The sequence below is a fragment of the Vulpes lagopus genome, chromosome 7, assembly GCF_018345385.1.
Source record: "Vulpes lagopus strain Blue_001 chromosome 7, ASM1834538v1, whole genome shotgun sequence".
Taxonomy (NCBI): Eukaryota; Metazoa; Chordata; class Mammalia; order Carnivora; family Canidae; genus Vulpes; species Vulpes lagopus.
The window spans coordinates 71,610,396-71,622,962 of record NC_054830.1 but is presented as its reverse complement, the minus strand read 5'-3'; the positions used below and the strand labels follow the sequence as shown (position 1 = coordinate 71,622,962).

Sequence of the window (12,567 nt, the reverse complement as noted above, 5' to 3'; positions counted from 1 at the left end):
TCAAAATTTAAAACTTCTCTTCATCCAAGGACACAGCAGAGTGAAAAGGTAAATAGGAGAAAAGATTTGCAAATCATATATCTGATAAAGGATTAATATCCAGAATATATAAAGAATTTTTAGAACACAACAGGAAAAAAAAAAAGTACCCCAAGTAGCCAAAAATGGCAAAGGACTTGAATAGACATTTCTTCAAAGAAGATACATGATGGGCCAATAATAAGGACATGAAAAAATGTTCAATCTATTAATCATATGAGAAATGCAAATAAAAACCACAGTGCGATACCACCTTACACATATTAGGACAGCTTCATAGAGAAAAACCCAAAACACCACAAAACAGAAAACAACAAATGTTGGTGAAGTTATGGGTAAATTGGAATCTTTGTGCATCATTGGTAGAAATATGGAATTGTGTGTCTATTATGGAAAAGAGTTTGGAGTTTCCTTAAAAAATTAAAAATAGAATTACCACAGAGGATTTTAGGGCAGTGAAAATATTTCGTATGATACTTTAATGATGGATTCACATCATTATACATTTGTCCATGCCCATAGGACTGTGGACTTTGGGTGATTACGATGTGTCAAGGGAGGCTCATCAGTTGTATCAAATGTACCACTCTGGTGGGGAAGTTATAATAGAGGAGGCTACGCATGTGTGGAGGCAGGAGGTATGTGGGAAACCTCTGTACCTTCCTTTAAATTTTGTTGTGAACCTAAAACTACTGTAAAAAATAGTCTTTTAGAAAGTAGATTACCGCAGCACGTGGGTGATTCAGTGGTTGAGCATCTGCTTCCGGTCAGGTTGTGATCCCGGGGTTCTGGGATCGAGTCCCATATTGGGCTCCCTGTGGGGAGCCTGCTTCTCCCTCTGCCTTTGTCTCTGCCTCTCTCTCTGTGTCTCTCATGAATAAATGAATAAAATCTTAAAAAAAAAAAAAAAGAAAGTAAATTACCATATGACCCAGCAATCTCACTTTCAGGTATATATCCAAAAGAAGTGATGACAGGATTTCAGAGAGGTATTTGCATACTCATGTTCACTGTAGCATGATTCATAATAGCCAAAAGATGGGAGCAACCTAATTGTCTACTGATGGATGAACGGATAAAGAAAACATGGTATTAACCTTCAATGGAATATTCGCCTTAAAAAGAAACAAGGAAATCCTGTCATACGCACTACAACATAGATGAACCTTGAAGTCATTATTTTAGGTGAAATAAGCCAGTAATAGGAAGATAGGGTGATGGTTTTCACTGACTATAGAATTTGAGTTTTTCAAGATGAAAAGAAATTCTAGAGATCTGTTGGACAACAATGTGCATATAGTTAACACTATATACACTGAAAAACTGGTTAGGATGGTCATTGTATTACATGTTTTACCACAATTTTTTTTAAAAAGGAAGGAAATTCTGATACATGCTACAATATGGATGAATCTTGAAGACATTGTTATATGAAATAAGCCAGTCACATAAGGACACATACAGTATGATTCTACTTATATGAAGTACTTAGGGTAGTCAGATTCATGGAGACAGAATAGAATGGTAGTTGCCAGGGGCTGCAGGGCGAGAAGAATGGGGAGTTACTGCTTTATAAGTAAAGAGGTTGAATTTTGCAAGATGGGAAGTTCTGGAGGTAGAGGGTGGTGATGGTTGAGCAACAACGTGAATGTATTTAAAGCTACTGCAATGTGCACTTAAATGGTGGTAAAATGGTAAATGTTTTATTATGTGTATTTTACTACAATTAAAAGGATCATGAAAGAAAAAAAAAGATCATGAAAGAGAAAGATCCTGTTTAGAGTAGTAACTTTTTAAATGATAATTTTAAACCTTAATTTAAAATATAAGGTAAAACAACATTTTTCTTACCAGACTAAAAACGACAATATAAATCATTTCAAAGAGTGTTAAGTTTCCATGACAACATTTGAAAGGGCTTTTTAGCATTTACAACTATCCATTTGTGTGACCTTTTATTACCTTCACAAATTACTTAAAATCTTAATAAGCGAAAGCCAACTTTTAAGCTCCTGTAATAATGTTTGTAAGAAATGCATTTATGAGGCAAAAAATATTTCCTCAACTCTTTCTTTTAGATAAGAAAGAGGAGTTGTTTTCTTGGACACTGCAGTTTGTAAAACGCCTCCGTCAAATATGTCCGGCTAAAATAGAAAATTTAGAAGAAATAGCTGGACGTGAGATGGTCATGTGGAGATGCCATATTACAAAGAGCTTTAAAAGGCAAGCAGAAGAATTTAGACAAATGGAAAAGTCTAAATTCTGACACGAGTGGTAGCTGTACAAGCATACACTTTATTATTATGATTTGTCATTTTTATATGATACCAATGTAAGTATGCTAGAGAATAAGTTAAAAATTGTCTTTTAAAGATTAAAGTTGTCAAGTACTATGACTCAGTACTAAACTTTTTTGGTTCTTTGTTTGTTATCTTCCTGCAGTAGTGCATGAGTTTCCTGTGTGGCAGGATTGCGCTCTTCACTTCTGTATATGCAAGCCCAGTACAGGACCCCACATAGTAGCTATTTATGTTTTTTGAAAGAATAATGGATTGGACTTCCCTCCTTTTAAAAAAAAAAACAGATTTTATTTATTTACTAGAGAGAGAAGGAGAGAGAGCATGAGCAGGGTGAGGGGAAGAGGGAGAAGCAGACTCCCCTCTGAGCAGGGAGCTGGAGGCTGGGCTCCTATCCCAGGACCCTGCGATCATGACCTGAGCCACCCAGGTGCCCCTGGACTTCCCTCTTCATCTCTCTCAGCACTTCAGAATTTCTCATTCTCTCAACACACTTTAACCTTCGCTCAATTCTGAATCTGCATCAGTTGCCACCAGGGTAAAATGTTTAGCTTCATTCTAACCAGAATTGATGTGAATCTTTGGTCATCTTCTTCTTCATCTCGCAGAAGTTCATCTTATTCATTCATTTCTCTCTCTATCCAGCTATCCACATGATTATTCATAACCTTTTCTTTTTTCCTAAGCCCTCTTGTTTTTTGTCTTTCCTAACCTTGTGCCCTACAGAGAAAACTGCAACCATCTGGTGAGAGCCCTCACATGAGTTATTTTCAGCAGAGCATGAATTCCATCTTACTCTAATTTTACTTCCCTCTAGTTTCTGGTGAACAAGTTTCCTTCATACTTTATTATTGTTATTTTTGAAAAATCAACTAATGTGTCCGTTGTAGGGAGAAAGAGAATGCCCGTCCCTCTGAAGCTCTTGTCAGCCTGATATGAGAATTTTACCTCAACCCAGCCTAGCCATGCCAGGTCGTAATGCCTGCTGGAACAGTCCCTCCCCTTCTCTCCCTGCTCTGAGTATGGCCCTTAGTTCGTCTTTTGCTTTACTCCACTATCCTCGTTAGTCAGGATGGGTGCCTGGGTCTATATAAATCAGACTTAAGCCCTGCATTGTTTTACTGTGCCATTTATCAGTACCTACTTTGTGCCAAGCACAGTGCCAGATGGCCTTTGCATGTCATTTTATTCTTTCCACTTGCAATCTAAATTCTAAACAGCAGTTTAGAAATAAGAACAACCTAAAAGCTGGGAGCCCACTGCATATTCTCAGTCGTTGCTAATATTTTACACCTTTTGCATTACTCTTAGCAAACTTTTTATGATACCTGATTTTTATTTTTCCTAACGGTAGTAAAATGGAAGAAATCTTATTTTTCTTGTTCATGTCCCATTTCCAATATGTGAGAAATGATTCCCATCTGAGAGTGCTTCTTTGGTGCACTGTATTTTGTGAAAAGTCTGAGAGCTTTATGAACTACCATTTAGACCGTGTTCATACTTCGAGTAGGGCCATCCAGCGTGGTGCTTTCTCAGCTATCGTTATTCTGTCTTTGAAAACCTCGAAAGATGATGTGGTACATCAGATAAAATTTGTGAATAGAAATAAGCCTTTGATTATCATTATCTAGGTGTTATGTTTAAAGTTAGTATCAATAGATGAAGAGTATCACCCTCTTTCTTGCCAGTCAGTAACTATATAACTTAAACCAGAGAGTTAGTATGGATTCTTTTTGGCACGGTGAATCAAAAGATTGGACTTAATATCATTTATAAAGGAATGAAGTGATCAACCCTAGCAACTGCTTTAATTGCCTCCAACTCAGAAGCCAGCAAGGGAAGCTTGATTGTTAAGGGAAAAAAAAAAAATCTTTACATTTCATAATGCAATTTTAAGTAATTCCTTCATTCAGCAATTAATTAGCACCCATTAAGTGCGTGCCAGAGAAACAAAGAAAAAGTACAGTTCCCTTTAAGGGACTTGCATGATAGAAGACAAACTTTTCATTGTCCTCCACAATACCTAGGAGTCTTACACATAGATGCCCAAAATTAATTCACTCAGCAAATATTTATTAGGTACATAGTATGTGCTAATACTGGTTGACAGATAATGTTATACCACCAGCTAGTTAATGGGTGCTTCTTGGGAAATGCATGCTTTTTTTGCTGGTTACTGGTATCCTGGTTGTTGGCTTTCCTAATTAGAGAGAAAGGGGTTAAATTCATTGGACCTCACACAGCAATGTAATTTGTTTTTCATAATGAACACTGTTCTGCATTGGGAGATTTTCTTTTTTTATTAACTACAATGTTCTAAAGTATGTTTTTAAAGGAATCTTTGCTTTTAATTTAGTGTGTCCTACTAATATCATTGATAGCAAATCAAGCAAAATTTTAAAGCAAGAAGAATTAGCCTCCAACTTACCAACCCCATTTTGTATTTTTGTTTCAAATAATTTGGTGTTTTAGACCAGTAGTTATCAACTAAGGGTAATTTTGCCACTGTATGCCTCCCCCCTACACCCCTCACTCCATACACATACATAGCAGTGTTAGGAGACGTTTTTGGTTGTCAAAACTGAATGAAGGGTTAGGGAGAGGGCACTGTAATCTAGTGGATAGAAACCAAGGAGACTGGTAAACATCCTGCAATGCACAGGACAGCTCCCTGCAAGCAAGAATTGCCCAGCTCAAATTGTCATAATACCAAGGTTGAGAGATTTTGTTTTACATAGTATAATTTGTAGTGAATAGTGAAAAGCATATAAACATTTTATATAACATGTAACACCCAAATAAGAGATTAAAAATAGGTTATTTCATTTTTTTCAATCAAGATGTCTGTTGTATTCAACAGATGGCTTTTGACTACTGTCTATGTGCCAGAAGAGAGGAGTCCCACATATTTTGAAGGCATAAGATCCCAGTTCTCAAAGAGCTTGCTTTCTACAAATAGAGATGATATGTAAGCTTAAAAAAAAAACCCACAAAATAATAGACTAAGTTGTATAATAGAATTAAACAGTAAAAAGCTTTGGGTGCATCAGAGAAAGCTTGATGAAGATGGTGAGGCTTGGTAGTTTGTAGAAATTCTGCTCAAACTTGAATACTCACTCAAATGGTAGTTAGGAATGGATAATCCAAGCTGAGGGAACAGCATGTGAAAAGCACAGAAGTTTGTCAAACAGCAGGAATTGTAAGTAGTATATTATGTTAAAATGAGGCTGGAGTTTTTGGTGGAGGCCTACCTTAGGAGAGCTTTGAAGCCAAGGAGTTTGGAAATTATTCTGAGGGCCAGAGGATAATACAAGTAAGGACCATTTTACAAAGACCATTCTCAAGGCTGTGTGCAGCATGCAGAGAAGAAACCCTTTGGGAGAATAGTTTGTACCAATAGGAGATCTTGAAGGTCTGATATAACATAGAAAGATCTGATTGTCAGAACTTGGTAATTTGAAGTCTTGAATACTATATGGAGACGGTGGCTAAAGAAGACAATAGAAGATGACCTCCTATTTCATCTTGGGGATTTTGTGGATGGTGAAGCCATTACCAACCATAGATGATGTATGAGAGAGGAAGAGCAGATTTGAAGAGTATGTGACAGAAATGTCTTTTTTTTTCAAACGTTGTTTTTGAGGTATCTGTGGAATGGATGTTTTTTGCCCAGAAGCTTATTGAATATTTGTCTGATTATGATTATTAAGAATGGCACAGAAGAAGCATTGTGGCCTAGGATGAAAGAATTTTATTTCTAAATTTGTCAGTGATTGCTTATAAGGCCTTAGAAGTATTACTTATTTTTTTCATCTGTAGTGTTTGGAGCATGATGATGGAAACATACCTCTTAGAAGAATTCTTATAAGTGATATTGAGCTAAAGAATAAATAATTGAATATTATAAGGCATTTGAAAAATTATAGTAGTTAAACATTCTGGGGACTATAGCAACTGTTTACCAAGATAAATGTTTATATACCCAAGTTGGCTTCCTAAGATCACTCATTTTGAATAACATTGGCTGAGATGCATGAATTGCCTCTGGTGTGGTTTAGATAAGCTTTTGTTTTTGGTTTTAGACTCCATTACTCAAGTACAGGTTTTCCCTGCCTTTTACATTAGAAGAAAAACTTTGTCTTACTCTTTATGACGAAACCTCTTGTGCTAAGTATTGTTTATACTATCACTATAAAAAAAAAAATAAGATGGATACCACCTTAAAAGTGTTTGCTGAAAATGCATTAGCTAATAAACATGAAAAGAAAAACAATTGTAAAATGTTTGCCATTACTGGGTTGTTTTAATGTTTTGCATTGAGACTTCTGTGTCCATCAGCCCTTTGAACAGGAAGCATTATAAGGTTTCTTCTGATTGTTACTACTCACACATTGTAAAGATCTTTTTCCTTTAATCTATTTAGTACAGGATCTATTTAGTACTGGCCTATGTCCCAGAATACCATCAGAGATAAGGCTATTATCCTTTCATTGAGCATTATCCTGGGAAAGTATTTATAAAATTGAACTCTGTTGCACCTGCTGACCTCCTTTTTTAAATGAAGAAAGGGTGGGGATGGAGATTATGTTCACTGAATTCAGACGGAGCAGTGTGTTTGACAGCCCTGACACAGAGTGCTTTGGTTTGGCCCTTTCATATTGTGCAAATCGATTCCATCTTGGACTCTGAAAGAAATAAGTTGACAATTCAGATCAGGAAGTTGATGATCACGTTGGGTGCTCTGCAGTTATTGGCACAGTTGCTGCTTTTTTCATGAGCAATTCTATAGTAAGACTCCCAGATATTTCAGGATTAATCTAAAATGTTTGCTTGCCACTGCTGTCATGTTTTCTCTAAAATTGCTGTAAATAGAATCTAGTGGCATTATCTTCAAATGTGAAAGGCTAATTTTAGAAGATTAGCTATTTAATATTCATGCTTAACTTAAAATAATAAGTCATTAAAATGGAAAAGAATGTTCAAAAACAATTTCAGAAACTTCGTTTCCTACAGAATCTATCTTAAGAAGCTGAAGAAACTTGAACATTGCCATGTAACTTTCAAGTATCTCTCTTAAAATATTTTATTTTGTCAAGGGACACCTGGATGCCTCAGTCGGCTAAGCATCTGACTCTTGATTTCCACTTGGGTCATGATCTCAGAGTCCTGGGATAGAGCCCCACGTTGGGTTCTCCGCTCTGCAGAGAGCCTGCTTGTCTCCCTCTCTCTTTGTCCCTCTCCTTGTTCTCTATCTCTCAAATAAATTAATTAATTAATCTTTTTTTTAAAAAGTATCTTGTGTTGTCAAATTACGTGAAATATCTTTATATAAAATAGATGCCATATGTATTTTTGTAATGATGATATTTATAGCCCACGTACTTAAATACCTAGCAAGTTGGTTGCTGGTTTTGGAGCAGCATTACTGAATAAAATGCAGGTTTGTGGCTTTTTAAAAATTCTTTGGTTGGTAGGACAAGATATAAATGAAATAAAACCACTCTTAAGGTTGTTTGTTATCCTAGCAAATCTTTTTTCTGTATTCCCTTCTAGTTCTTTCTTACATCTTCACGTGACATTTCTATAATTAGCTCAATGTTAAAACCTGCTGTTTTCACTTCACCTTTTTTCTTCAATTTTTTTCCATGGTCATACAGTGTGCAAGTCCATTGTTACTGTAATATAAACACAAAGCTATTCCATTTATATTTAATAATAAGTATTTGACCAAATTTGTAATCTGGTAGGAACTATAATTAATGAAATATAAACAGGTTACCTGATAGAGTACAGTAGGTCCTCAGCAAAATTAGAACTAGAACCTAGGTCTTCTCAGTTAGCGATATCTATTGTATGACAAACCTGACAACATTCTAGTTGCCATATGACAGAATTAGCAGGTCAATAAAATAAGACTTATCAAGGATTTGGTGGACTGCGTCCATCTGAATTTTATATATTATTGCGACACCTATTAGCCACAGAGACCAAGAAATAGATGGCTGTTTGCATAACCCAGTTTATGATGGAATATGAGCTGTCTTAAACTATCTGAAAACTGAGAGTCCTTTAATCAACCTGTTAAGTTTATTTGCAACTAGTATTTCTTGCCTTTTAAATAAGGAAAAAGTGATGTATTGTCTGAAAGGATATGTGCTATGTGCAGTCACTTAAAATGTTTAGTATTGGAAAGCATAGGGAAGAGGGACAGCAAATATAGTTGAGGGTAGATTTGTAGTCAAAGAGATCTAGGGATTCAACCCCAGCTCTGCTGCATAGCAGCTGTGTCATCTTGGGCAAGTTATGTACCTTATCTCCTAGCCTGTATTTTGTCCTCTCTAAAGTAGGCTTAATAACACTTGCATAATAGAGTTATAGTCAATACATAGTTAATAATATGTATGAGATGAGAAGAGGGCCCTCCCCACAACCACTCCACCAGTGACTTTCTAAGAGTTCCCAGTATGATGAAAGGAGAGGGCAGGCCCCTTGTCCTTCCCCAGCCTTCCTGCTGGGATGAGAAACTTGCATGGGGGAATAGAATCAGCCTTGGGAATGGGCTGTTCTTGGCCTGATCCTCAGAAGTACTGAGGCTGGCCAAGATGGTTGGCTTCTTCAGTAGGAGGATTTTGTCATGTTTCTATTGTTGTGTTGTTTGGAGACATTCTTGGACAGTTTGGTCAGTTATAATTAAAAGTTGACTCTTAAAAAAAAAATATATATATATATATAGCACCTGATATGTGGCAGACACTCAATAAAGTTAGTTCTTGTTGTTTTTACCTTAATATTATTAATTAAAATTTGCATATTAATTACCTGAGAGGAATCCATTTTAAATGATTGAGGATTGATATTAAAGACCAAATCAAATTCTTATTAATTCTATAGTATTTGAAAGTTCGATATGTTGAATTAATATTAACATATAAAATAAATACAGTGGATCAATATGAGAATTTATTTAGGCTCTGTTCTCCTAGCTAACATACAGCTTTTCTTTCAACAGGCTCAGCACTATGTAGCTACAACCTAAAGCCTTCAGAATATACTACATCTTCAAAAGCTTCTGTTCTGTGCCCCAAACTACCAGTTCCAGCGAGGTAAATTTTACTGTATTTTGTTCACTTGTGACTTTTGTTTTTGTAGGTAGATTTTAAACTGGGGAAAGAGTAACCTGATACCTGTTGCTCAGGACCGATACTTTTACAACAAAATTTAAAAAGTAGTACTAGAAATGACAACATGTATTTCATCTTAAAACACGCACACACAGAGGAAACAACTTTTTCTCATTCTCAGATTTTAAATTGCTTTTGGGGGCTTACTTTTTTTTTTAATGCCATAATTTTTAAGTATGTAGAACTACTGAGTCATTGCAAAATCTACAGCAAAATTAGAAGCCAAGTCTCATAGTCTCCAAAGATGCCTTGAAGTTGATCCTTATAATACTTCCTAGGATTATTTTTAATTTACTTTGTAAATTTAGAAAATATGCCAGTGACTGTTCTCTATACCTTATTTCAGGCTGTATCTTAAGGTACATTCTCTATAATAATACACTGTTTGCCATATCTTATCCAAGGTCTTACTCAACAAACATTTATTATTTCAGTACTTACTGCATATAATGGATACAAAAAAGAGACAAGAAATACTCTTTGTATTGAAGGATCTCAGAGTAGTTATGAGTAAAGCCAACTTTAAAATTATAAATAGGTTTTTTGACAAGGAAATAAATTTGCAGGTATTATAGAATATATCCTCAGAATTAGATGCATAGGATTTGGAGCATGTCTGATCTTGAGAACCTTAAGTGTGTATCACTAAGCATGTATGACACGAGTCAACTTCACCAGGAATACGAAGTTGAAACCACTTTTATTATATCTTGATATATTACAGCAAGCTACTGATTAAAATTTTGAGACTGATTTTATGTGTGCATTCCTTTGGCTTGCTTATGGTTGTAACTTGTGCTGCTTTATTAACTTGAATGAAATTTTCTGTTGGAAAGTAGACAAAGGATATATCCATTTAATGTCCAGCTCTTTTAGTCTTGTCAAGTCACCATTGAAATTAAAATGTAAGGCCTATGAAAATGAAAATTAAGGGACTGTTTTAAAAGATACTAAGTAGGACCTATAAATTATGGGCTTAGACCAATAGATAAAGAGACTCCATTCATGACCATTGAGAATAGAATAGAGTCATTGGAGAAAATTTATCAATGTAAAAACAGGAAAGGCTCTGTCCTCTTATCAACTCAACTGCTAAAAAGTCTGTTTTAAATGCATACTATGAGTATAGAGTCATATTTTAAGGCATAAGCATATTATAAAAGGATAACCAAAAGCCTAGATGTGAGGATGAGGTTGCTCTGCTCCTTTGTAATATGGGTGGGACAGGGGGTCAGGTAAATCCTCATTTACCTCTGACCTCTGGCTCTACCATGTTGAAAACTGCCTGTTCCTGATTATCTATCTTAAGTGTTCCATTCTTGGGTGTACAGAACTCACACATCTCAAATACAGTGTCCTAAGGGGCATTCACTGAAAGATGAAACATAATATTAGGACTTGAGTTTTAAACATGGACAAAAAAAAAAACCAAACATGGACGGATTTGGCTTCTAGCAAGATCATCCACTAATGTCTCAGTAATCTAAGAAGCAGTGATGACCCTATGCCATCTGAAAATTGACTATACCCAATGTTTATGCTGTATTTAAAGATCCTCATGCTTAACTTATTTTAGCATACCTCATAGTCTAAGTATCTTAGCACTTTTATCTGAATTCAACCTGTTGCAAAGTAAAAAAGAAGTAATAGTTGATACAAGAAAAATCAAGTTAGGACCTTGTAAATACCATTTAGCATTTGGCAAGCAAAGAGCAAAGATCAGAAAACAGTGAATGTGTTTTAATAAAAAACTTGGGGCAATCCCACATTCTACACCTCATATTAGATATCAGCTCTTCAAAGATGAGTAAGATCTAGTTTCTGTCCTTAAGAAACTCTGTCAATTAAAAAAAAAAAAAAAGGAACTGGTTTTGGTGACTTTTTTATATAACACTAGAAGACTGGCACCAGGCAAACCCATGATGCAGGCAAATGGCCCTGAGCATTGTTCATATCTCTGTTGCTCTCCTTCTAGGAGCACCCTAGCGGGACAGAAAGAGCTGAACTTTGAGTCCAGATAGGCCTGGGGGTGAATTCTGTGTCACCACTTGTTCTTTGTCACCTTGGGCAAGTCTCTTCACCTCTCTGTGAACCAAGCATCCTCACATGTAAAATGAGAATATTAATACCTCTCTCATGGAATTGTAAGAATTAAATAAAGTAATATGTTTTAAGCATCCATTATTGTGCTTGACATCCGGCATAGGGAAAAGTATTTCTCTCAACCTCTAGAGCCTCCCCTTTTGCCCCTCACCTTCCTGGGTACGTGGGCACCTTCTGCTATTGAAAGCAATGCCTTGTCTTAGAGAAAAGCAATTGGAAACTAATTTACAATAAAACTAACACTACACAATGCCAAATGATTACTATTTCTAAGAACTTTTGAATTTTAAAAGCAAATGCCTGGAAAGGGCAATGTTTTATCCAAATTTGTAACTGTTGGTGGCGTGCTGAGTGTGGTAGTGATAGGGAGACTAGCCCTTACACTTAAAACACTTAAAAGGTTTAGGTATAGCTAAAGAAAACTGCAGTAGTAGAAAGAGATTACATAAATTCAGTTTATTCACCAGATGTTTATTTTGATACTTCTGGATGCCAGAAAAGATATTAGGTGTTGGGAAATTAATAGTATGATATGGAAATGAGAAACTAATAGCCAAGGAAAAAAAGTGTTATATATTCATATTTTTTAAATGAAGGATTCAATGTAAATTAACATTTATAAATCATCTACTGTGTGCCAGCCACCATATGAAGCTTCTCATGTGTATTGTCTTATTTAATCTTCACAAAAGCCTATGAGGATATTGTTCCTGATTTATAGATGAGGAAATAAAAGATGAGAGAAGTTAAATGTTGTGCAAAGTCACACAATTAATTGTTGGGAATCAGAGTTTTTAATCTAAGATCTTGTAAAATCTATACCATAGTTTTACACTATATGAGTGTTAATCTACTTATAGTCATGGGATGAGGTGACCTTAGGGTCCTCCTACTCTGCCCTCTTCCCCACGACATAGTCCTATACTACAGTTAGTTAAAAAAAAAAA

The 12,567-nt window shown here is 35.6% G+C and overlaps 1 protein-coding gene across 5 annotated transcripts in view; it reads left to right on the top strand.

Annotated features, from left to right (window-relative positions):
* The window catches only part of SLC44A1 (solute carrier family 44 member 1), a 201,745-nt gene that overhangs the window by 93,990 nt on the left and 95,188 nt on the right, over positions 1-12,567 (top strand). For all 5 annotated transcript variants that reach the window (XM_041761058.1, XM_041761057.1, XM_041761060.1 and 2 more), the window contains one exon: positions 9,346-9,439. In XM_041761058.1, the coding sequence (XP_041616992.1) occupies positions 9,346-9,439 (94 nt within the window). The remainder of the gene's footprint in view (positions 1-9,345; positions 9,440-12,567) is intronic.